The following is a 22,862-nucleotide window of genomic DNA, read 5'->3' as shown; positions in this document are numbered from 1 at the left end:
AGGTGTGTGAAAGGCTGCCCTGGAGCTAAGCCTGCCTCATGATGACCTCTGGGCCCACACATCTCCTGGCCTTTCATCCCCACTCACCTAAGTCCTGGAGCAGCGTGTGAGGTGCGAGATGATGACTGGAGTGGCCAGGTGCGTTGCTGCTGTTTGGATCTGGGTCATGAGGAAAGGGAAGTCACTGGTATCTCCTCCTCCTCCTCCCTCAGAGGCAGGTCTGAAGTAATGAGTGTGCCTCAGACAGCACTTCCTGTTTCGGAAGAGCACTAGGCCAGGCCCTTCCCTGGGACTGCAAATGATAGCTCTCTCCACCTCTGGCCACTGATAAGAGACCTGCCTCAGGACGGTGTGTATCTTGAGTCCGGGAGATCACGAGTACAGGCTTACCAAACAGAATCAACCCTTGGGTCCATGCTAAGCCTTATTAGTGTATACCATGAGTGAAAAGAGCAAGCAGGCAGGCTATAGCCTACAGGCCTAAATCACATGGGTTTCTACTTCGATGCCTCAGATTCAGTTATAAACATGGCCTGACTCTACCTGTATCAGTGTTACAGTAAGTGTGGGGAGCATGTTTCACGAGAAAGCCGGGCAGCGGGTAGAGAGCATCCGTTTTTTGCCTCTCCCCACTCATTCTTTCCTAATAGAATCCTAGGTTTGTCAGATGTCCATTCTCTGAATGGACACAGTGTCCTTCAGGCGCCAGGCTCAAAGGAGCAGGTCCAGGAACTGGTTTGGCGTGTAATGACATGTGACAAGAAATGACTTCTGGGATATTTCCTCATTTCTGAGGAAGATGCACAAGAAGATAGCCTGCCATTCCTGTGATGTCTGGAACTGGAGAGGCCACAGAATCTAGAAGCCGTTGAATTCACTGATTAAGCTCAGGAGCTCTTCTTAGTTTATATGTTAATAAACATTTTTTTTTTATTGGTTTCTCTGAGCTAGATTTTGGGTTACTTAGAGGGGAAAGGCAAGGATTGGCTCACAAGCAAACTATGTAGAAAGAACAAACAGCTTTGCCATCTTTGGACCATTTAACGTGGATGATGCAATAGAAGAGACAGCTCAGTTCTTGGACACCTGCCTTCACTCTCATGGGGGCACACGAGAACATTTTCATCTCTTCAATCTCCAATAAATAAATACATGTATTTTACTCCAAATAGGATCAGTATTAAGGACAGTAGACTATCTATACAATTTTGCTCTACTGCCCCAACTTGTAAGAAATGATATTGTTTCAGGGTGTCTTTTCTTGCTTGCTATTCCTCTTGGCATATTTGTGAGCAGAGGGCAGACGGTTAGGGATGGAGAAGATCTTGTGAAAAAAGGCTTTATGAAAGGTGTAACTACTTAAGTCTTCCTACCTCCTCAGCTGTCGGGGGGGGGGGTGGTTCTCAGCTGTTATTCTCCAGTGTGTGTGTGTGTGTGTGTGTGTGTAAATTATTAAAGAGTTGCCTGAAGAACTCTTTTACTTTGTTTGGTTTTGTGATAGAGTTTCTCTATGTCGCCCAAGATGATTTATACATAGTATCAAATGTTGCATGAGATAGATCTGTTGAGAGTGAAGTTATGTTCTAACTAAAGAAATCATACAATTTCATCTCTGTTCCTTGGGGTTCCACTATGCAACCCCAGGTGACCTTGAACTCGGAGTCCTTCCTCCTCCACTTCCTGGACCTGGGATTGTAGAATACCTCATGATGACAGCCCTATGAGATCCTTTAGTTCAATTCCTTTCTGTACTGACACAATTCTCTTTCTTTGCTATGTCTAGAAGGGAGGAAAAAAAAACACTGCTTCTAATGTCCCTTCTCATCTTTTGTCATGCAAAGAATAATGTTTTGTTTTGTTAAAGATGTATAGGAGAGACTTCTCCCAGTTATGCCCATGCCTGGCATGGTGGTGCCTGCCTGCAGTCCAAGTAATTGGGAAGCAAAGGCGGAAGGATCGGGAGATCAGGGTCATACGTGATGATATAGGAAGTTCGGGGATAGCCTGGGCTACGTGAGAACCCTCACTCAAACAAAACAAAACAAACAACAGTTAAAGTAGATGCGTTATTCTCATACAGAGCTTCCTTTCGGGTATTACCTCCCTGATTTGCACTTTTCCGAATCCTAAAATATTCTCCCATTTGTCTCTTTACCCTTGGTATACTGTAGAAATTCTCAGAAGATTCCATTGCTCCTGTGAAACGTGAGGCATTGAATTGCTACTTCTCTTCCCACCTCACTGGTAGTTTTCATTAAAAGCAGAAATCTTTCTCTACTTTATTCAGCCTCAACCATATGATGGGGGGGGGCAGGGAGTCTATAAATGCTTGTTTTAATTTCAATGCTTTGGTAATTCAAAATGGCTTAAAGAATAGGGTATTTCTAACACAAAAGCTCAGAGATAAAACTGATATTGGACCGAATAAGTCAGCAGTGCATCAATATGTTTAAAGATTCCAGTTGCTCTTGTGTGTTTGTTCTGCTTTCTTTTCGGTCATTTCTCTGCCTAATTCCCTGAATGGTCCCAAGTCACCACCACCCGCAGGGAGAGGGCTTGTTTCTTCCTGTGGGCTTTTTAAACAGAGGCCTTTCCTAGTCCTTTAGCATCCACCCTTCATCCCTCGGATTGGAATCACACCATGGTGATTATGAACACTTTTCCAGGTACACAGACATAAAACAGTGTTATAACATCTGGTAAGAGATATGCCCAAATTAATGACGGGGTAAAAGGACCAAAACGGGAGGATCTGACCTCATGGGTGACTGCTTCAGTTGGATATGGCTTCTGAAGTGCATGACGGGTAGGTGGTTGAACAAATTAGTGTTCGAAGCCAAGAAAATGTGGGGGGAGAAGATGACAGGGGGCAGCTAAAGGAAATAGATTAGGGGTAGGCACCTTCAGTGTTAGAACACCTTCCCTGCCTTCATTTCCTCCCGTGCATTTAAGTCTGATTTCGTAACCCTGGGAACAGTAACTTCCTGGCAGAACCTGTCAGGTGTGGCTGACCATTGGACACTGGGACATGAAATTGTCATCTACAGAGTTTATGCTCAAGAATGGTACAATTGAGCTACAATAATAAGTCCCATAAACCCTCATCATGTTTTAAGTTAAGTTTATGGCATTGTGCCATAGGTTGGACAGTCCTAGTAGATCTCTCTGCTAGCTAGGATTCAGTGTTCACTTTCCTTCCAGCGTTACTGAAACATATGGATTCCTTTGTCGCTTCATTTTAGTTTGTTTGTTTTTGTTTGTTTGTTTGTTTGTTTGTTGTTCTGCTTAGACAAGGTCTTGCTCTGTAGCCCATGCACAGCCATCCTCCTGTGTGCTGGGAGGGCAGGCATGAGTCATACCATTTGACTGGTTTTGTTGTTTTTTAGCAATAATGATAGGAAAGCAATGAGAAACTGCAGACCAAAATGGCATGCCTCACACCAAAATCCCCCGTCCACCGCAGGTCTGTGTGCCTGGCCATTCTAATTTGTTTCTCACAGGTGTCAAGGAATTCCCTGAGCTACATGGTGACATCATTAAGGCTTACACTGTGCTGTAAGAGCACCGGATTATTTGTGACGATGTCTTTAAGTCTCTCCTGTTTTCAGTACTCTTGATAATCATTAATGTCACCATTTCCATCCTTTCTAGAGCTTTCCTTGTACCCGATGGAAGCCAAGGGGAGCCCCAGGAGTTAACACTCCATGGTGGTGAACTACAGTTATCTGACACCCCCAGTGAGGTGCCTGGCCCTTCATCTATGGAGTCTGCAATGTTAAAAAAGGTAATGTTTCATTTCATTTTCTTTTCTTTCCTTGGTTGTTTGAGACAGGGTTTCACTGTATGGCCTGGCTGTCCGGAGACTCCCTTTATAGGCCAGGATGGCCTCAAACGGAGTTCCCCCTGCTTCTGCCTCCCAAGGGCTGTAATTAAAAATGTGTGCCACCACATCTAGATTTAATGTTTCATTTTTCAACATATGGTTCTCAGAATTTTAGTAATTAAAACATGTAAGATAACCCCCCCTGAGTGACCACACAATGCATACTTATAAGGAATATTATATGATTGATATATATATATGTGTGTGTGTAGCTATGATTATTATGTCTATTGTATTATGATTTATTATCTAATTCAGCATGATACTATATATATATATTATACAATATAATGCATGTTATAACACAGTATTTCAAAGAGTGTGATAATAAATGAATCTGTTTGGATATGTTGAGTCCATGCCTCCTCTGCCGTCAGCCCATTGCTTCTTGTGATCATGAATCTTTGTGTAACCTTTCTCTTTTAACTAAGAGCATATGAAGCACTATTACATCAATACTTGGAGTTAGTGCTTCTGTCCCAGAAAACAGCGTTATCCTTCCCACTGTTGGGATTAGATCTTTAACATTGCTATTAGTTGCTTTTCTTCTTTGTATTTTTCTTTCTCTTTAAAATTTTTTTTTCATTTTAATTTTTTTTTTTTTAATTTGACACAGCATCTCACTATGTAGCCCTAGCTAGCCCAGAACTCACAAGTATTCCTGCCTCTGCCTCCTGAGTATTGGGATTAAGGGCGTGGCCACCCCTCCCAGCTGTGGTAGGTTCAATCTCTAATTTAATTATGTTTTCTTAAAAGAAAAGTTTTCCTGAGGTGTGCAATGCACGTGTGTGTTCTGACTAACTGTATCCACTCATGTGTGTGGAGATATTATCCATTATCTACCTATCTGCAGCATAGGAGAGCAGATTGGTGCCCTAAGTTGCAGTAGGCTAGGTAGCTGCCAGACCCTGATGGAGGTACGATACACTTTTTCCTTCTAACTTACAAGACCAATGAGGGCAAACAGTGAAGCACATTGTGCTGTGAAAGAAGTCTCTCTTGGAGACATTTGCAAAATTAATGAAGCAAAGGACATTTGCTTCATTAATACTGTGTATTAAAAGTTAATTACTTAATGCAAACCAAGTGTGCTGGCTCACTCCTGGAACCCCACTCCTGGAAGGGGATGGCAGAAAGCTTCTGGGTTCAAGGATTCTTCAGTTTACAAATGGAGATGGAAAGCGTTCTGGATGTTGATTGTCTGTCAGTCTGAATGTACCAGAGACTGCTTATAATCTTCAAATGATTCAGATAGTCAATTTTTCTGTGCTGTGTATTTTAGCATAAAAATAAAGAATTAGGCTTGCCTGTAGAGCACCAGGCCCTGCTCTAATACCTAACTCCTTAAACAAAACAAAACAAAACAAAACAAATGATTCCTTAGTGATGTTAAGCAATATGAAAAGACCATGATAAGATTATTAGAGCATGTTTTATATTTCATTAGGACACGGCAAAAATGGGGAAAATCCATGCAGAACAGTTTAATATAGAAAAAAACTAAATAAGAGCTGTATCTTTATTACCACAGAATCAGGGTGCTTTCTAACTCAGAACAGCATATTAGCAAATAGTGGAATAGGAAATCAAATTTAGATTAATAAATTTTCTATACTTTATACTCACATCCACATTGATTTCTCACTTCCTTCTCTCTTTACCAGTTATTTATTTATAAGATCATTTATAGCCACGGGTGAAAAACACTGGTACCCCTGGTCATTGACCTGAGCCAAGGATTCTAGGTATTATTGCATTATGCCTTTTATCTTTTAAGAGGAAACTGTTTCTTTGGTAAATACAATTCATTTTAGCTCCTAATGACTACTGAAGTCCAGGAAGTGATTTGTGGCAGCATTCGGAGTAAGGCAAAGGAAAGGCTGGAGGCGGCCCAGACATTGAGAGCAATGGCTGCTCTTGTGGAAGGCCTGGGTTTGACTTTCAGCACCCACCTGGTAGCTCACAACGGTAACTCCAATTCCAGTGGACCCAGTGCCCTCTCCTTGGACACCTCTCCTTGTACAGCATGAGCATATGCAATACACACTCAAAAAAATAAATTAAAAAAAAGAATTGGGGCAAAAAATAAATTCCCTGGGGAGGGACAGTGAAGGCTCTGCAGTGTCCCTGTCTGCCATGCAGGGCCATCAGCACTCCAACTGTCTCTTCACACCCTTGGGCTACAGCCAAGAAGCACTGTGTCCTGAGCTTTACCCCAAAAAGACCTCAAGGCCCCAAGGAAGGAAGAAGAAATACAGAGAAGATGGAAAGGTCAGAGCTTGAAGCCCATGGCTAACAGAACAGGTAGAAAAGAATAGGCAGGAAACAGTTCAGGCCCACACTGTCCCCAAGTGTCACCTACAATGGGGTCAAGCCAGGTGCCACCTCTGTTCTACACTGCTTGCTGCTCTTCCCCAGGGACGATCAAAGGGCCTCCCACTGGAAGAACCGGCTTTGAGGTACACTGCTGTCCCCTTGGTTCCCTTCACCTCTTTTTTGTTCTTATTCTTGAGCCTCGGCTCCCACAGTCTTCCTTGTTCTTTCATTATCACCAATGTAGTAGCTGTTTTCTTCTCTTATGTACAAGTGATATGCGTCGGTGTGTGCATTAGCAGGTATGGATACATGTGTACGCATGTGAATGCCTGGTAGATATTTTCCTTGATTCACTGTTTTATTCAGTAAAACAGGCTATCTCAGTTAAACCCAAAGCTCACTCACTTGGCAAGTCTGCTTAGCCAGTTTGCTCTGAGAGTCTCAGCCTTCCCTGTGCTGCTGGAATTACAGGTGAACAGCAATGCCTATCCAGTATTCACATGGCTCCTGGAGACCCAAACTCCTGTCTGCATGCCTTCTCAGTTACTGCTGACTGACTGTCTCTCCTGCCTACCAATGTGTGTTTGGCTTCTTATCTCTTGAGACTATGGCTGAGAGAGCCAATTAGACCTGCATCTCAGAGATGCCAGATCCTCCACCCAGACCACCGATTGGGCTGGAATTAGGTAGCTAGGAGGAAGCTCTCTTCGGCAATGGGTGGAGCCTGAGAACACGAGGAGACCTCCAAAGCCCACCCCCACAGTGACACACTTCCTCCAACAAGGCCACACCTCCTAATAGTGCCATTCCCTGTGGGCCTAGTGTACTCAAACCAACACAGGGTCATTCAACTCCAAAGGGCGTGGCCTGGGCATCTATCTCCCTGCCTCTAAACATGGTCTGATAGCATTGCCTTTGCACAGGAACGCTCACCACTTGTGTGCCAGAAGCTATTGCTTTAGTACCTAAAGATGGCTTTCAAAGAGCAGGGCTCCCTGTGCCAGCCACAAGTTGAGAACCACTGATCTAAGGCATAAAAATAATACACCACCAAACAAAACATCTAAGATGAGAATCAAAATGAATAGCATGTAATAATGTGTACAAGAGGCAGCAACATAGGACAGACTCACATCTATTTATAAATGCATTGACTATAGACGTGAACATTAAAAGCTAGTGATGCTAGGAGAAGGCACACTCCAGAATTTGGGAAACTGAGGCAGGAGGATTTCAAGTTCCAAACTAGTTTGTCTGCTCTACATAGGGAGATGCAAAGTCTCAGTTAACTAGTCAACACTAGTAATAGTTAGCTGTGATGGAGTTGAGTGAGGAATGTATGGGTAGGAGACACAAGCTTTTGAAGGCTTATATGTTTGCATTTCTGTCCTGGGACTGTGTGAAACTACTGTCTACTTAAATACGTTTTGAAGAGAGGAGAAATAATTTAAGCATTATTAGGATTAAACTTAAAACTTAGGGATGCATTCGTGATCACCGGGACCCTCTGGTTTCTTATAAACTATAAGTCTTGCCTGTACTGTCTGGGATATTCTGCTTGGTCCTAGGTTTCCTTTACAGGCCCGTCTCTTGCCTTTGTTCATCTTCTTCCCATGCCCAAAGCATCACCACTTTTGTGTGCTTGTAGAAGAGCTCTTCCTTGGTGGCCTCTGCCCAGGAAAATTGTTCCCTTTTCTCTCTGTGTGCCAGTTACCTTAAGTGTCCTCTGAACTCGGCCAGCACCTGGGCAGCTATCTCCCAGGCTCTGATGTGGCCTGACAGCATGACCTTTCCGTGTACAGGGAGGCTCAATGCCAGGGGCTGTTGCTTTGGTCCCTATAGATGGCTTTCAAACAGCAGGGTTCCCTGTGCCACTTGCTTTTCTCCTAAAAGCTAAATATCTTATCTGGTAAGAAAGAGATATACACACAGAGAGAAAGAGGGAAAGAGGGAAGGAGGAGGGAGAGAGGGAGGGAGGGAGGGAGGGAAGGAAGGAAGGAAGGAAGGAAGGAAGGAAGGAAGGAAGGAAGGAAGGAAGGAAGGAAGGAAGGAAGGAAGGAAGGAATATTATTTATGTCTTGCTAGCTTTCCATTTGAAGGTGTCAGGATCACCGGGCTGTAGCAGGAAAACTCAGTTAAGGATTTGTTTTCTTTCCTTCCCAAGTACATGTTGTGTCTCCCTTTGAAGTAGCCACTGTGGGTGTTGTTTATTTATAGATGTATAAATAAACATGCGCATACATGTAAGCCAGTCCATTTCCTGTATTCTGCCAAGCTGGAAGGCTTTGTCTGTGAGAGGGTGTGGTTTCTTTTCAACAACCTGGTTAGTGTATTTATTACTTTTTCTTCTAAGTTTTATTATTATTTTTTTAGGGCAAAAGAAACATCCAGTTGTAATGCAATATACAAAACAAAGGCTTAAGGCTCTCTCTGCCCTGATGGGTAATGCCCTGCTTTGTATCTCCTACTATGTATGCATATAGGCAGTCCATCCAGGGTGGGCTGTTTTCAACAGAAAATGCAGGGACTACATACAATTCTCCAGTTTATTTGTTCTTTTCTCTTCCCTCTGCAACTCCCAACAGTGTCACCTGTACTCTAGCCCAGCTGTAACTTGTTACAGAGCTTGAGGATGACCTGGGCGACATGTTTTTTCTTCACTAAGAAATCCTGGTACTCCTCTTTCCAAATCACTCGAGACCGACTCTGTGACGCTTCAGATGTAAGAGGATGGATGGACCATCCCAGCTCTCCAGATTCGTGGGTGCTCAGTGCTCAGCTGTTGCTATTTTCTAACCTTTTTTTTTTCATTGCTGTTGTTAGTTGTCTCTATAAGCTAAATTCTTTTAAAAGTAGAATTGATAAATCAAAGGCATTCATATTTTGGAATGTTATACTCTCAGACTGGACTTTAAAAAAGGATATACCAGTTAGTCCTCCAGGCTTCAATGAGTCTTCTCTCTCTCTCTCTCTCTCTCTCTCTCTCTCTCTCTCTCTCTCTCTCTCCTTATGATATATGTCGCCAGTCTTTTTAAATCCTGCCAGTCTCTTGCTATTGTGTTATTCAAATTTGCAAACTCATCAATTAAATCGTGTTGAAAGTAAGAAATGGTGTTCTCCCTGTGATCCTCCAACTAAAGACAGTGGGAAGAAGGATTGCCTTGAGTTCCAGGACAGCCTGGGCTACAGAATAAGACCCTGTCCCATAAAAGAAAAGTAAATCAACTTTAAGAAAGAAAGAAAGAAAGAAAGAAAGAAAGAAAGAAAGAAAGAAAGAAAGAAAAGAATGAGGCTGAGATTTCTTTCTTTGTTTTCAAGACAGGGTTTCTCTGTGTGGTCCTGGATGTCCTGGAACTCACTCTGTAGACCAGGATAGCCTTGGACTATTTTGCCTGCCTCTGCCTCCTGAGTGAGACAGGATATTTTTAAATTCTCTTTTCCCATTCTTTCTCTGGTTTGCTTGTATTGAGAGACACTGTGACAATCCATGATATTTAGCACTGCAGAAGGTTTTGTTGTTGTTGTTGTTGTTATTTTCTTTTCTTGAGATCGGATCTCTCTATGTACCCTGGATGTTCATGAACTTGTTATTTATATCCAATTGCTTCTACCCCTAGAATAATGGGACTAAAGGCATGTGCCACCATGCCCAGCCTTGATAAAAGTTTTTATAAGAAATGTTTTTATCGCCAGGCAGTGATGGCGTATGCCTTTAATCCCAGCACTTGGAGGCAGAGGCAGGAGGATTTCTGAGTTCAAGGCCAGCCTGGTCTACAGAGTGAGTTCCAGGACAGCCAGGGCTACACATAGAAACCCTGTCTCAAAAAGAAAGAAAGAAAGAAAGAAAGAAAGAAAGAAAGAAAGAAAGAAAGAAAGAAAGAAAGAAAGAAAGAGACAGAGAGGGGGAGGGAGGGAGGGAGGGAGGGGGAGAGAGAGAGAGAGAGAGAGAAAGAGAGGGAGAAAGAGAGAAAGAAAGAGAGAAAGAAAGAAAGAAAGAAAGAAAGAAAGAAAGAAAGAAAGAAAGAAAGGAAGGAAGGAAGGAAGGAAGGAAGGAGAAAGAGAGAGAAAGAGAGAGAGAAAGAAAGAAAGAGAGAGAAAGAAAGGGAGAAAGAAAGGAAGGAAGGAAGAAAGAAATGAAGGAAGGAAGGAAGGAAGAAAGAAAGAGAAAGAAAGAGAGAGAGAAAGAAAGAAAGAGAGAGAGAGAAAGAAAGAAAGAAAGAATGGAAGAGAGAAAGAGAGAAATGAGAGAGAAAGAAAGAGAGAGAGAAAGAAAGAAAGGTAGAAAGAAAGACAGAAAGAAGGGGAGAAAGAAAGAAAGAAAGAAAGAAAGAAAGAAAGAAAGAAAGAAAGAGAGAGAGGGAGGGAGGGAGGGAGGGAGGGAGAGAGAGAGAAAAGGAAAGAAAGAAAGAAAGGAAGAGAGAAAGAGAGAAAAAGAGAGAGAGAGAGAGAAAGAGAAAAAGAAAGAAAGAAAGGAAGAGAGAAAGAGAGAAAAAGAGAGAAAGAAAGAAAGGGAGAAAGAAAGAAAGAAAGAAAGAAAGAAAGAAAGAAAGAAAGAAAGAAGAAAGAAAGAAAGAAAGAAAGAGAGAGAGAAAGAAAGAGAGAGAGAGAGAAAGAGAGGGAGGGAGGGAGAGAGAGAAAGAAAGAAAGAAAGAAAGAAAGAAAGAAAGAAAGAAAGAAAGAAAGAAAGAAAGAAAGAAAGAAAGAAAGAAAGATTGATTTTTATCTTCTGGGGTATCATTACCCCCTTCTTCTCCTCTTCCTCTTCCTCTTCTCTCTCCTCTCTCTCCCTTCTTCCTCTTTCTACACTTAGAGGGACCATGAAGTGATAGGAAACAGGCGTGGGACTTGGAATTGTTGGCGTGGAAATTGAAGAGCTGCACAAAGCACCCTTCATTCCAAATATTCTCCCTCTCAAGTTTATTTCTTGCACGTAACACAAAAACTTTCTAAGACTTAAAACTTGGAATCTAGAAACACTTAAGAGGGGTCCTCTGGGATACTGCAACCAGCTTCAGGGAAGATGGGTCCCCTGCCTTTGGTGGTGACTGTCCTGACCAGCATACCTGCTTTAAGGGCTCACCAGTGATCCAAGACTACAGGGACAATACAGAGCTCAGCGTGGTGATAATTACTGTTATTGTTCTGGCATCCTGAAATGTCAAGCTGAATTCCTACAAGCAAATGCAACACGGGAGAAAATTAAAGCCGTGGTGACATCACGTCTACAATAAAGCGGAGTCACGGCTAATGATGCTCACTTCTTTTCCTGTGGCCACCGGGAGAGGATCTCTCATTTGGAGAGATGCCACCATTGCGCCTGGCCTTCTTCTGAGTGGATGCAGGGTTTCTCCTAATCTCAGTAAAGGGTTTGTTTTGATCAGAAATCCCTCTTTGGGCTCTCACCCTGGGTCTGTCAGGCATTGGCCTGGCTGCATGTGTGGCTGGGACACTGCTTTCATTCTGCGACACTTACTGTTCCCTCTTGAAGAAAATCTGAAGGCTGATCCACTGAGATGGGGGGTCGGACTTGCTGTGGCTGTGGCTGTGGCTGCGGCAGGTGTAACGGGTGTGCCAACAATCGTAGCAGGAGCATCGACTCTCGGAACAGGGGCCCTGACTCCCGGAATAGATATGAAAATTCCAGAAACAGGAACTATGACCGGGATCTTGAGGTGAGTCCTCGCCAAGGATCTTCTGTGGACTTGGGCTTTGCTGTGGTTTATTTTACAGCAACTCTTTACAAGTGTTCCAATGTGAGGGTGTGTGAGGGGGAGCCAGCATTTATTACTTCTGTGAATGGCTAAGCATTTCAGTCTTGTATCTGTCGGTATTCCAGTCACTACAATTAAAATTCACATTCTTGTCTTTCTCCTCTCCTCCCTTTGCCTTGTATTAATATTTTCTTCTAATTAGCTATAGTTTAGCTAGCAAAGTGAATGCCACTAAAGCCGATTACTGCTGGGCAGTTCTCTCCAAGACTTAGCCCTCTCTGCGTGAAAGTTTTCAGATCCTTGTGTTGGAAAAAAAAATATAGATAGATAGATTTATATTTTCTCTAAAGCCATTTTCCTTTGGGCTGAGGTCATTGGCAGGGTACCAACTTCTTATTTGAACTAGACAATAATAGACCACAAAGATGCTTGGGAGGATGGGGATATAGTGCATTTGGAAGAATGCTTGCCTAAAATGCACAAGGCTCTGGGTTCCATCCTAAGCTCCTCATTTACTAGGCATGGTGGCACATGCTTGTCACCTGAACACCAGGATGGAAGCAGGAATTCAAGGTCATCTTTGGTACCTAGTGAGTTTGAAGCCAGCCTGGGATACAGGAGACCCTGTCTCAAAAAATAAATCAGGATGTTTTGAGAAGTAGCATTTCAGGAGAGCGGATAGTCATTTTCAAATTCTGATTCTATGGTCTGCAGTACTGGGAACCAAACCCAGGGCCTCGTTCTTTCGAGGCAAGCGCTCTACTGTTGAGCTGTATCTGTAGCATCTGTCTTCGGGTTCTAATCCTCAGCTCCAAGTTGCCTTTGGGGTACCACATTTCACCAGGGATAAGATGGAGACACAGCTCTGGCTCTCAACCTCGGTGGTTTCCTCCATCATCCCCACCCCTGTTGGTTGGACAGGCTCTGCTCTTGTAGAGGCGGTAACTGCCAGCCTGGACTCAGCTTTGATGCTCATCCACCCTGCGCTCCACCTGTAATCGTGTGTGTATATATATATATACATTCACTTTGTTCTGTGCCTGGAAACTTTGAAGCTGTTGGATGGAATTCGTAAAACGTGTGTCGTCAGCCTTGTTTTGTAATATGTTCTAGGAGAAAAAGCGTGTCCTATAAACTTTTGATCTGTGCTTTTCTTTTCCCCTGTCAGAGTACTGACCTAACCCATAATTTAAGGAAGTCTATTTTAACATGTGTATATGTTTGTATGCACAGAGATGTTTTGGAAAACATCTAAGGGCTGAATGGACAGCTCGAGATAGATTAAAGCATTTATTGACCCTGCTCTGGCAGAGTCTGTGAGAGCATTCTTTCAGATGTGTCCTGCACGGAGAATGTAGGATCTTAATCAGTGTTTATTTCCACAACTCACGGCTTTACTGCCTTGCGTCTGAGTGCCTCTTTCTGCCCCTGTGCCTGATAAGCCTCGGATTTGAGATTCTTTGTTTTTAAACACCACCTACAGTCATTATGCATTTGATTCGTGGTCTTCTCTAATTATTGGCTAATTAGCAGCACTCTAGACATATTTTTAATGATTTCTAACCAGCAGTTCAGCAGTAAATGCCCAGAAGAACTTGGGAGAAAGTCAACTCTGTGGCTGGGAGACAGGGCCAGTGACACTAAATTAAATGCACAGAGCTTTGGTGATAACTTGGGGTTAGGAGGGAGCTCTGTGACTGTGATAGCTGAAGCAGACTGCAGCGCTTCAGGCAAGCTGGTCATCTCAGGACACGGAAACCCACAGATCTATGCCCAGCTCACTGAGTGAAGGGCGGAGCCTGAGAGCACCTTGCTTCCCAAGGTGACCCACTGAGAGCCCTGAGCAGGGGGGGACATAAGTTTGCATAAGGTCAGAGTGAGAGAGTTGGGGGATACTTAGATCATTGGTATTAAACATCCACTTTAAAATGTCTCTCTGTTAATGATGACGCCAATCAAATCATAACCCTCCAGTTTCCTGATAATCTTTGCCTAAAACAGTTTAAAAACTAAGAAAGCATGCTTTCTTCAAGAGTTAACCTCTACACCTGAAGTAGTGGAATATGCCTTTAATATCAGTACTTGGGAGGCAGAGGCAGAAGGATCTCTGTGAGTTCAAGGTCAGCCTGGTTACCACAAGGAGCTCTAGGACAGCCCCTCACCTGCAAGTTAACCTATGTCCAGGATTAGGGGCACAGGCCTGTGTTCCCTGATACCTGATAAGATGAGGCAGGAGGTTCCAAAGTTCAAGTATTGCCTGGGCTACAGAATGAATTCAAGTTCAGCCTGTTCAATTTAGTGAGAACCTATCTCTAAATAAGTAAGTAAAAGGGTTGGGGCCATACCCCTGCCACTAACCTAGCATACATAAGATCTCAATCCCCAGTTCTGTCCTCAGACGCCGGGGGGTGGGGGGGTGGGTGGGTGGGGGAGGTCGAAGAATATCGGAATTAGGTAATGTTTCACCAGTAAGTGCTTGTTAATTACAAATATTGATTTTAAATACTTTACAAAGTGAAAATATACACAGAAAACTAAAAGAGGGGCCTTTACAGGGGAATCTTCTTCTAGTTTTTGTTTTATTTTAAAACAGTAACAATCCAAATTATCCAATATATTTATCTTAAAATTTTGATTAAATACTACCTTATTTGTTCTCTGGGTTCCTAGAGTCTCCTCTGACAACGCCATGTTCCCAGGAAATTATGTTAACACCCCAGATTTCTCCATATTTAGAAATGGTGTCTCTTTCCACCAGATAGCAGCTCCTTTAGACCAGTGAACTTACATCTTCTTTAAAAAATAAAATGTATTTGTGTGTGCACTCACATGCCACAGCACGCTGTGGGGGTCAGAGGACACCTTTGTTGAATCGCTTGTCCTCTCCTCCTATTTTCGGGGACTGAATCAGGCCATCAGATGTACACAGCCTTTCCTTGGTGAGCTGATTCCTCAGCCTGGGGAAGAAGACAGCTAAGAGCAGAGCCACCAGCTTTGAAGGGCTTCTGAGAATGAGTGGGTAGGAGAGCCTAGCTGGTGCTTTGTGGTGCTTCAGCGGCATGCCTCCGGGCTGCAGGAGGAGAGAGAGGAAGCGGGCTGGGAGAGGCCTTGGGCTTCTCGGCCTCAGTCCTGCTTTTTGTGTTCAGAGGACACACCCTTACCTCTCCACCTTCCCTCCTTGTGTCTGCTTTTGGCATTTGGCTAGATTTATGTAGACGTCTTTGTAATAAAATACTGAGGTGCTGGAAAAACTCTTGGAAACAACTAAAAGAGATTGTACGTAATACTCTCCTGCATCTGGTATCTGGTTTTATGAACTAGCTTTATCAGTTCACCTTATTCTTGTATTTCTTTCTCACAAAGAGACAACTCTGGGGCCGGCAAGACAGCTTATCGGGTAAAGGGGCTTGCGGCGGAGTCTGGCAACCTAAGTTTGTTCCAAGAATCCACATAGTGGAAGGAGAGAACTAACCCCTACACACTGTACTCTAAATAAATGAATAAGTAAATAGATAAAATTTAAAAATCAAAGACCATTACCTTCCCCAGACCCCTGCCCCATATTTATACAGATCTTTTTGCTCTACTAAGTCTGTACCCAGCTTATCTATTGTTTCTTATAAATACTGTTTATGTTTAAGTAAGCTTCCTGTCCCTAAAGGATTTCTGTTGCTGATGTTGGTTTGTAATCTCACTCTAAATGGTTTACAATTCATTTTTATCTGTGCATCAGTGATCTTAACTATTTCTATGTCACCTTTGCCCCCGGCATTTGGAAAGCCACTGAGTGGAATGATAACCAAGTTGGAATTACTAGTAGAGACAGCAATTGACTGTGCTGGTACCTCACGTTGCTAAGATGATCTTGCAATGAGTCATCATATATACCTTCATGTTCCTAAAAAATGATCCTTGAAGTAGCAAATTCTGTATTCCATTTAGAAAATGGATCATACATCATTTTAGAGCATGAAAGGTACTGAGAGGGAGCTGGGTGGATTCAGGAGGACAGAGAAGAACCACCAGAAGGTCAGAGTACAAGAAATGAAGGCAGGAATTGGAGTCACCCTGTGCTCAGCCTTCCCACACAGCCCACTGACAGGCTGGACCCTCCTTTGGACTTTTATTGGTTTTCTTGGTCTTTGTTTTTTGTTTCTTTTTGTTTTTTTTTTTGTTTGTTTGTTTTGTTTTTTTTTCTGGTTTGGTTCCTATTAAAGTAAGTTCTGGCCTGGAACTTGCTGAACAAATAAACCAGGCTGGCTTTAAACTTATAGAGATCCTTGCTTGCTTCTGCCTTCCAACCACTAAGACCAAAGATGTGTGCCAACATATCCACCTTAAAAAAAAAAGTATTTGTGTGTGTATGTCTGTGTGGGGGTCTGTGCACATGAGTCCAGAGGCTCTCAGAGGCCAGAGGAACAGGCTAGCTATGGTAGATCTGGGGCTACAGGAGGTGACAAACTATCCAACATGGATGCTGGGATTCAAACTTGCATCCTCTGAAGAACAATACATACTTTCAATCACTGAGCCATCTTTCTGGTTTCTTTTGTTCCTGCAATATTGCTGCTCATATTCTGCCAGTCTCTTCTCCTTTATCCCAAACTTGATATGTATGCCTATTTATTTATCTATTTACTAACTTACTTAATACTTGTTGATGGGTTGCCTTGGGAGCTACTTCTTCCAACAGAAAGGAAGGGAATGAGAAAAGATGAAGAATTATCTGTATTACCATTGCTTAGCTTAAACTGAGACTGAAAGGAATGATAGCCTAGTGTTTGAGATTTAAAACTAAAATATACTGTATTGGTGATATTCAATACTGCCTTGCTCTCTTGCATCTAGGAGAGGCATTAGAATGAAGGTGCTGGTTGAAGGTAGAGAGAACAAGCTGGCCCAAGGAGACTGTCTTTGGACACAAAAGGGACACAGAAAGAATCCTGAATAGTAGATTTGCCCCCAGAAGTGTTAGCTAGAGGCCCATGTGTTAAATGCAGAGAAACCGCTGTGAGTTCTTAAGCAAAGATACTTTATCATAGATGGAATATGTGAGAGACATTGGTCTTCTTGATGTAATGGAAGAGTCGTGTACAAGGAAATAAAAAGCTTTGAAATCAAGTGTGGGTGGACTCTGAGAAATTGCCCATGTGGCCACCCAAATGGTGGATTAGCATGGAGACAGAACTGTTGACTGGGATTAAAGTCAAGAGACTGGATGACAAATGCCTTATGTCATGTGAGCAAAAATGGACAGATGATTTTTTAAGCATTTAGACTCCAAGGATGGAACATGGCCCTGGTGACAAGCCTTGAGACTCCTAAAGGGAACTGGGTGGGGATCTATGTGCTCGCCTTGGAGAATACTAACTTCAAAGTAGTCACTAGAAAACTGGCCACAGAGATCTGAAATATTTTCAGAACAAACAAGAAGCTGAAGGCTTTTCCTATTATTAGTTTTTGTAAATTAACACCAAGATTCCTTGTCAGCAAACTGTAATGAGGATAGATATGAAGCAGCATGGTTTTAATGACCTCACTTGGAGTGAATAACTATATTTTGCTCTCAAAACTATTAATGTGTCATGCTATATGCAGAGATTTAGTTAAGATTCCCCAAATCTGAAGGTTCTTTGAACTATTTCTATTTCCAGGAGCTTTCTATACAGGGTGGACAGCTTGCAGAAACTTCAGAGAAAGCAGCCCTGAGGGGTCTTACAGAGTCACAGAGCAAGCCATGTTCTGTAAGAGTTAAATAAATGGCCATAGGCTTACAGCGAATGATTAGATTTCAAACAGAACCAAGTAGAAAATGTGAAATATGGACAGTCAGAAGACCGGTAAAATGAGGATGTTGGATTTGGCGAAAGGAATGTTGAACTCATGGTGAGTGTGAGTGGAAGCAGGTAGCCATGCTGCTCAGAACTTACTCCAAGTTGTCCACCCCATATAAGAAGCTCTTTGGAAACAGAAGTATTTCAAAAGAATTTTAACATTGAGGGAAGATAGTCTCTGTGTATAGCATAATACAATAATAGTTTTGATGGCAAAATATATGCCGTTTCCTCTAATGAGATAACTGAAGACACATTGCTGGAGGCGGGGTCTGGGGCTTGTCCTGGGGCTGATGGAGAAGTCCAGCTGGGAGAGGTGGGGAGTGGCTGGGTGGGGGCAGGAGTGGCTCTTTGGTAGGATGGGACAAACCAGGTGGTTTTGAAGCCATGTAGAGTATGGTGGGCATGGGACAGTACCCAAAGACTTCAGAACGAGGGGTACAGGTTACTGGGGACTGGGGTGTTGAGCGTGTCGTCCCATCATTCTGTAGAGTAAAAGGAAACATTTGTCAGTTAAGAACATGGCGGTGACACATGAGGAAATTCATGCTGGAGCTCATTTTCTTTGTAGAGAGCGGGTATTGATGCCTGGAGAGAGCATGACTTGGCAATAACCACATGACGGCCACTGGCAAATTAAACTGAAATAATAGAAACAGAATATGCCTTCCCCCAATTAGAAAACCTGACTGAACACTGTGTCTTCCAGGCAAAGTGCTAGGAATGGCAACACAGAGGTAAGCAAGAGGCAACAATTCCTACTTCCTGCTTTGTGTTGCCAGAGACGGAAGTTAGACAAAAACAAACAGGAAAATGTCACTTAGTGGTGTGTACTCTAGGCTGAGGTGTCTAAGTGACCTTTCTGCAGAGGTAACATTTATGTGAATGGTGAGTGACAATCAGTTCCTGAAGACTCCTGAGTGTCTTCTAGGCCAAGCAAACAGGGGATGTTGTATGTTTTCCCAGTAAGAACAGTTCAGGTGGATAAGTGGTTGAGAGGCGAGAGATGGGCGGTGCAGAAGGCTAGGGCACATGCCAGGTCACAAGGGACAAAGAGCCTGTGGGAAGACTAGAGGCTCTCTCCTCAGCCCAACAGGACTCCTGGGAGCACAAGCAGGAGAACAGGGGCCTAGTTGGCATAGAACAAGATGGCAGGCTCCTCTATGCAGAAAGAACAAGGAGACAAGAAGATGAAAGAAGGGGACCAGACTGTTGTCATAGATACAGTCTTACAAGTAGGGTAGCTACTTGCTTATTTGGGGGAAACCCAACAACACAGGATCACATGGTATGCCTCATTTCATGGGTCACCTCTGCATATTTGCTGGGGGAATAAGGACCCCATGTTTTTGTCCATCAGATAACATGGCAGTCAGTCATGGTCAAACGTCCCTTTCTGGGACTAGACTATGAGTCTCTGACACTCGCCTACCCTGGCCCTCCGGCAGCCATCTGTTCCTGCTGCCTACACCCACACCTGTTTGTGGGTATTTCCCAAGAACCTCTGAAGAGTCAGCAGGCAGTAGGAGTTTGTTAGTTTTTAAACAGGGTTTGGTTTGCTCATGCCTGTTTGACACTGTAGTAGGGGACTCTACTCCTCTCCAGTTCAGGGTTGAGACTGCTAGGACTGACCGTCCCTGTAAGATTTCTTAGGCAGTTAAATTCAAAACCTGTTTCATTCCCTTCTCGTCTACTGCCCTAATTAATGACATTAAAAAATTATCTCTCCTTATAGATATCTTACATAGCAGAAAGCCATTTCTGGATAGGAAGCAGTTTTGTAACCAGAGCAGCTCTGCCCTCAGGGTCACATTCTGGCACTGTCACCTGTGTCAGGATGCTTGAGTGTCGGGCTGCCAGGCTGAGTAAGTCCCTTCTTTTGTTTGGGGATGTTTCCTATTGCTCTCCTCTCCAGTGAGTTCAGAAGCAGCCAGGTAAGCACAGCACTGTGGTATACCTCAAGCTAAAATACCAACATGCCCTTTCCTCGAGGGTCCCACTGGAGAAACAGAAATAAGCTATCTGTGCTACGTTGAAGATGAGCACAGAGCAGGAACCCAAAGGCCAGGGTGGTATCTTCCAATGAAGTACGTGTAGATACGTTCAGACCACCCTCCTTCCAGTGACTGACACAGCTGTAGTACTAGATAATTAACACATACATTCCTCGAGGATGTGCTACCTGCTGGTGCCATGAAGCCAGCTTACGATTAGCACTGTGCAATTATTAATTAGCCCATACTCGAACCCTGAGCTGGGTATCATTATTCCTGCTTTGCAAACAAGGAAAGACAAGGGTGCCAGGGTCCAGACTCTGAGTACTGAGTCGCTGGGCTAATAAAGAATCTTGGGATTCCTCACTCTAGAGGGTGCACTCCCTGCACTAGGGCGTCGATCTGTATTATTGAAGATGGTCAAATGGGAAGACCACAGAGTTGGGAGTAACTCCAAAACAGGTTGTACTCGAAGTCTATTTTGGCTCCAGCCTAGTGGTTGTCTGCGTGAAAGGAGGCTGCTTTCTGCTTGGTGTAGTGGGAGCCAGAGTAGTGGGATTGTGGCAGCATTAGGGAGGTGGCTTGCTTCAGTAAAGAGCAGGGACCTGCTGTGTGACTTGATTTAAAAAAAAAAATATTTTATTGGTTATTTTATTTATTTGCATTTCAAATGTTATCCCCTTCTGAGTTTCCCCTGCACAAGCCCCATATCCCCTCCCCCTCCCCCTGCCTCTATGAGGGTGTTCCCCCACCTGCCCACCCACTCCTGCCTCAGTGCCCTAGCATTCCCCTACCCTGGGAGCCTCCACAGAACCAAGGGGCTCCCCTCCCAGTGATGCCTGATAAGGCAATCCTCTGCTACATATGCAGCTGGAGCCATTGGGTCCCCACAAGCATACTCTCTGATTGGTGGTTTAGTCCCTGGGAGCTCTGGGGGGGATCTGGTTGGTTGATATTGTTCTTCCTATGGGGTTGCAAACCTCTTCAACTGCTTCAGTCTTTGCTCTAGCTTCTCCACTGGGGTCTCTGTGCTCAGTTCGATGTTTGGCTGCAAGCATCAGCATCTGTATTGGTCAGGTTCTGGCAGAGCGTCTCAGGGGAGAGCATAACCCCTAAGGAAATAGAAGCAGACATTAGAAGTCTCCCAAACAAAAAATCCTCAGGTCCAGAAGGTTTTAGTACAGAATTCTATCAGACTTTCAAAGAATACCTAATACCAATCCTTCTCAAACTATTTCATAAAACAGAAACAAAGGAACACTACCTAATACATTCTATGAAGCCACAGTTACATTGATACCTAAGTCACACAAAGATCCAACAAAGAAAGAGAACCTTAGACCATTTCCCCTCATGAATATTGATGCAAAAATACTCAATAAAATTCTTGCAAACCTAATCCAAGAACACACCAAAATGATCATTCACCATGATCAAGTAGGCTTCATCCCAGGGATGCAGGGATGGTTCAATATATGGAAATCCATCAATGTAATCCACTATATAAACAAACTCAAAGGAAAAAAAAACCACATGGTCATTTCATTAGATGCTGAAAAAGCCTTTGATAAAATACAATACTCCTTTATGCTAAAAGTATGGGAGAGATCAGGAATTCAAGGCACATACCTAAACATAGTAGAAGCAATATATACCAAGCCAATAGCCAGCATCAAACTAAATGGAGAGAAACTTGAAACAATCCCACTAAAATTAGGGACTAGACAAGGCTACCCACTCTCCCCATATCTATTCAATATAGTACTTGAAGTTCTGGCCAGAGCAATTAGACAACAAAAGGAGATCAAAGGGATACAAATTGGAAAGGAGGAAGTCAAGATATCACTATTTGCAGATGACATGATAGTACACTTAAGTGACTTGATCTTTAGAGAGCTGTAACCTGAGCAGCAATGAGAGCTCTCCAGGACCTCAGGAAGTGAGTTCTCCTAAACAGCAGAGTTTTCTGGGTGGCTTCTTTTTGGTTTTGTAGGTTTTAAAATGTCAACATTTTTGCTATTGTTTTGAATACAAACCACTTAGCTTTCAATACTTATTTTTCTTTTTAAAAGAGTATACTAAGCATTATTTAGGTTTTACTTGGAAATGCACAGTTATTTGGATAAGAGCAATTGTATAGAAATACAGGCAATTGAATAGAAATACAGAAATGTTCCCAGGGTTTATTTAAGTAGAGATAATTGGTGTGTGTGTGTGTGTGTGTGTGTGTGTGTGTGTTAGTACAAGCCTGTCTAGTCACTAGGGAGTGAACTCACAGCTCTGTACATACTGAGCACACATGTTCACTACCAGTGAGCTGCACTCTTAGCCGTGAAGTGTATATTCTATCTACTATTACAGTAAATTATCACTTGTATATTACTTTTTTTTCTAGAAGATTCCTTTTGTTACCTATCCTTTCTTACTTTTGTCAGTGTGGACCTTTTCAGATTTTGATGTTTAATTAGTTATTTGCTTGGAAATTAGCTCATAACACTTACTGGGGTCAGGGGAGTCAGAGGTGCCCTCCCCAAAATTATTTTGATGTGTATGTATCTCTCTTGTGCATGCATGAGCACCAGTCTATGTCTGCATGTAGGACCCAGAAATTGATATTGAGTATCTTCCTTGGTCAGGCTTCAGCTGACTTTCTGAGACAGGGCCTCTGATTGAACACTGATTACAAAGACTGGCCGTCCAACAAGTCTCAAGGACCACTCTGTGTCCACCTCCCAGTAATGGGATTGCAGACATCTCCTTACCCCATACCAGGCATTTATATTACCACTGGAAATCTAACCCCCTGCTTGGGTGATGAACTCTTTGACTGAGCCATTCTGCCAGTGTCCTCCTCTATTCTTACTAAGAGTCTTTCTTTGTACAGAAATTTCAAAACACCCACAAAAATAGAGATAATAAAATAATAAACCACTACCTCCCCCCACTTCCATTTGTACATTATCCAGTTTTAACAATTATCAAGCTCACATCTGCAACCCATCACAGACATACACAGAATTAAAAGTCAAGCCCCGATGGACAGATGGCTTAGCAGACAAAGATGCTCACCACAGGGGCCTGCTGACCTAAGTCTGATTCCTAAAACACATAAAGATAGAAAAAA

At 43.1% G+C, this 22,862-nt stretch overlaps 1 protein-coding gene across 1 annotated transcript in view; it reads left to right on the top strand.

The window, feature by feature from the left end:
• Positions 1-22,862, top strand: part of Crybg1 (crystallin beta-gamma domain containing 1) — a 196,621-nt gene that overhangs the window by 78,413 nt on the left and 95,346 nt on the right. The window contains exon 2 of the mRNA XM_021174985.3: positions 3,652-3,784. Within this exon, the coding sequence (XP_021030644.2) occupies positions 3,652-3,784 (133 nt within the window). The remainder of the gene's footprint in view (positions 1-3,651; positions 3,785-22,862) is intronic.

This window comes from Mus caroli, unplaced genomic scaffold, assembly GCF_978045245.1.
Source record: "Mus caroli unplaced genomic scaffold, Mus_caroli_1 scaffold_9, whole genome shotgun sequence".
NCBI classification, from domain to species: Eukaryota; Metazoa; Chordata; class Mammalia; order Rodentia; family Muridae; genus Mus; species Mus caroli.
This window is presented reverse-complemented; position numbering and strand designations above follow the sequence as displayed.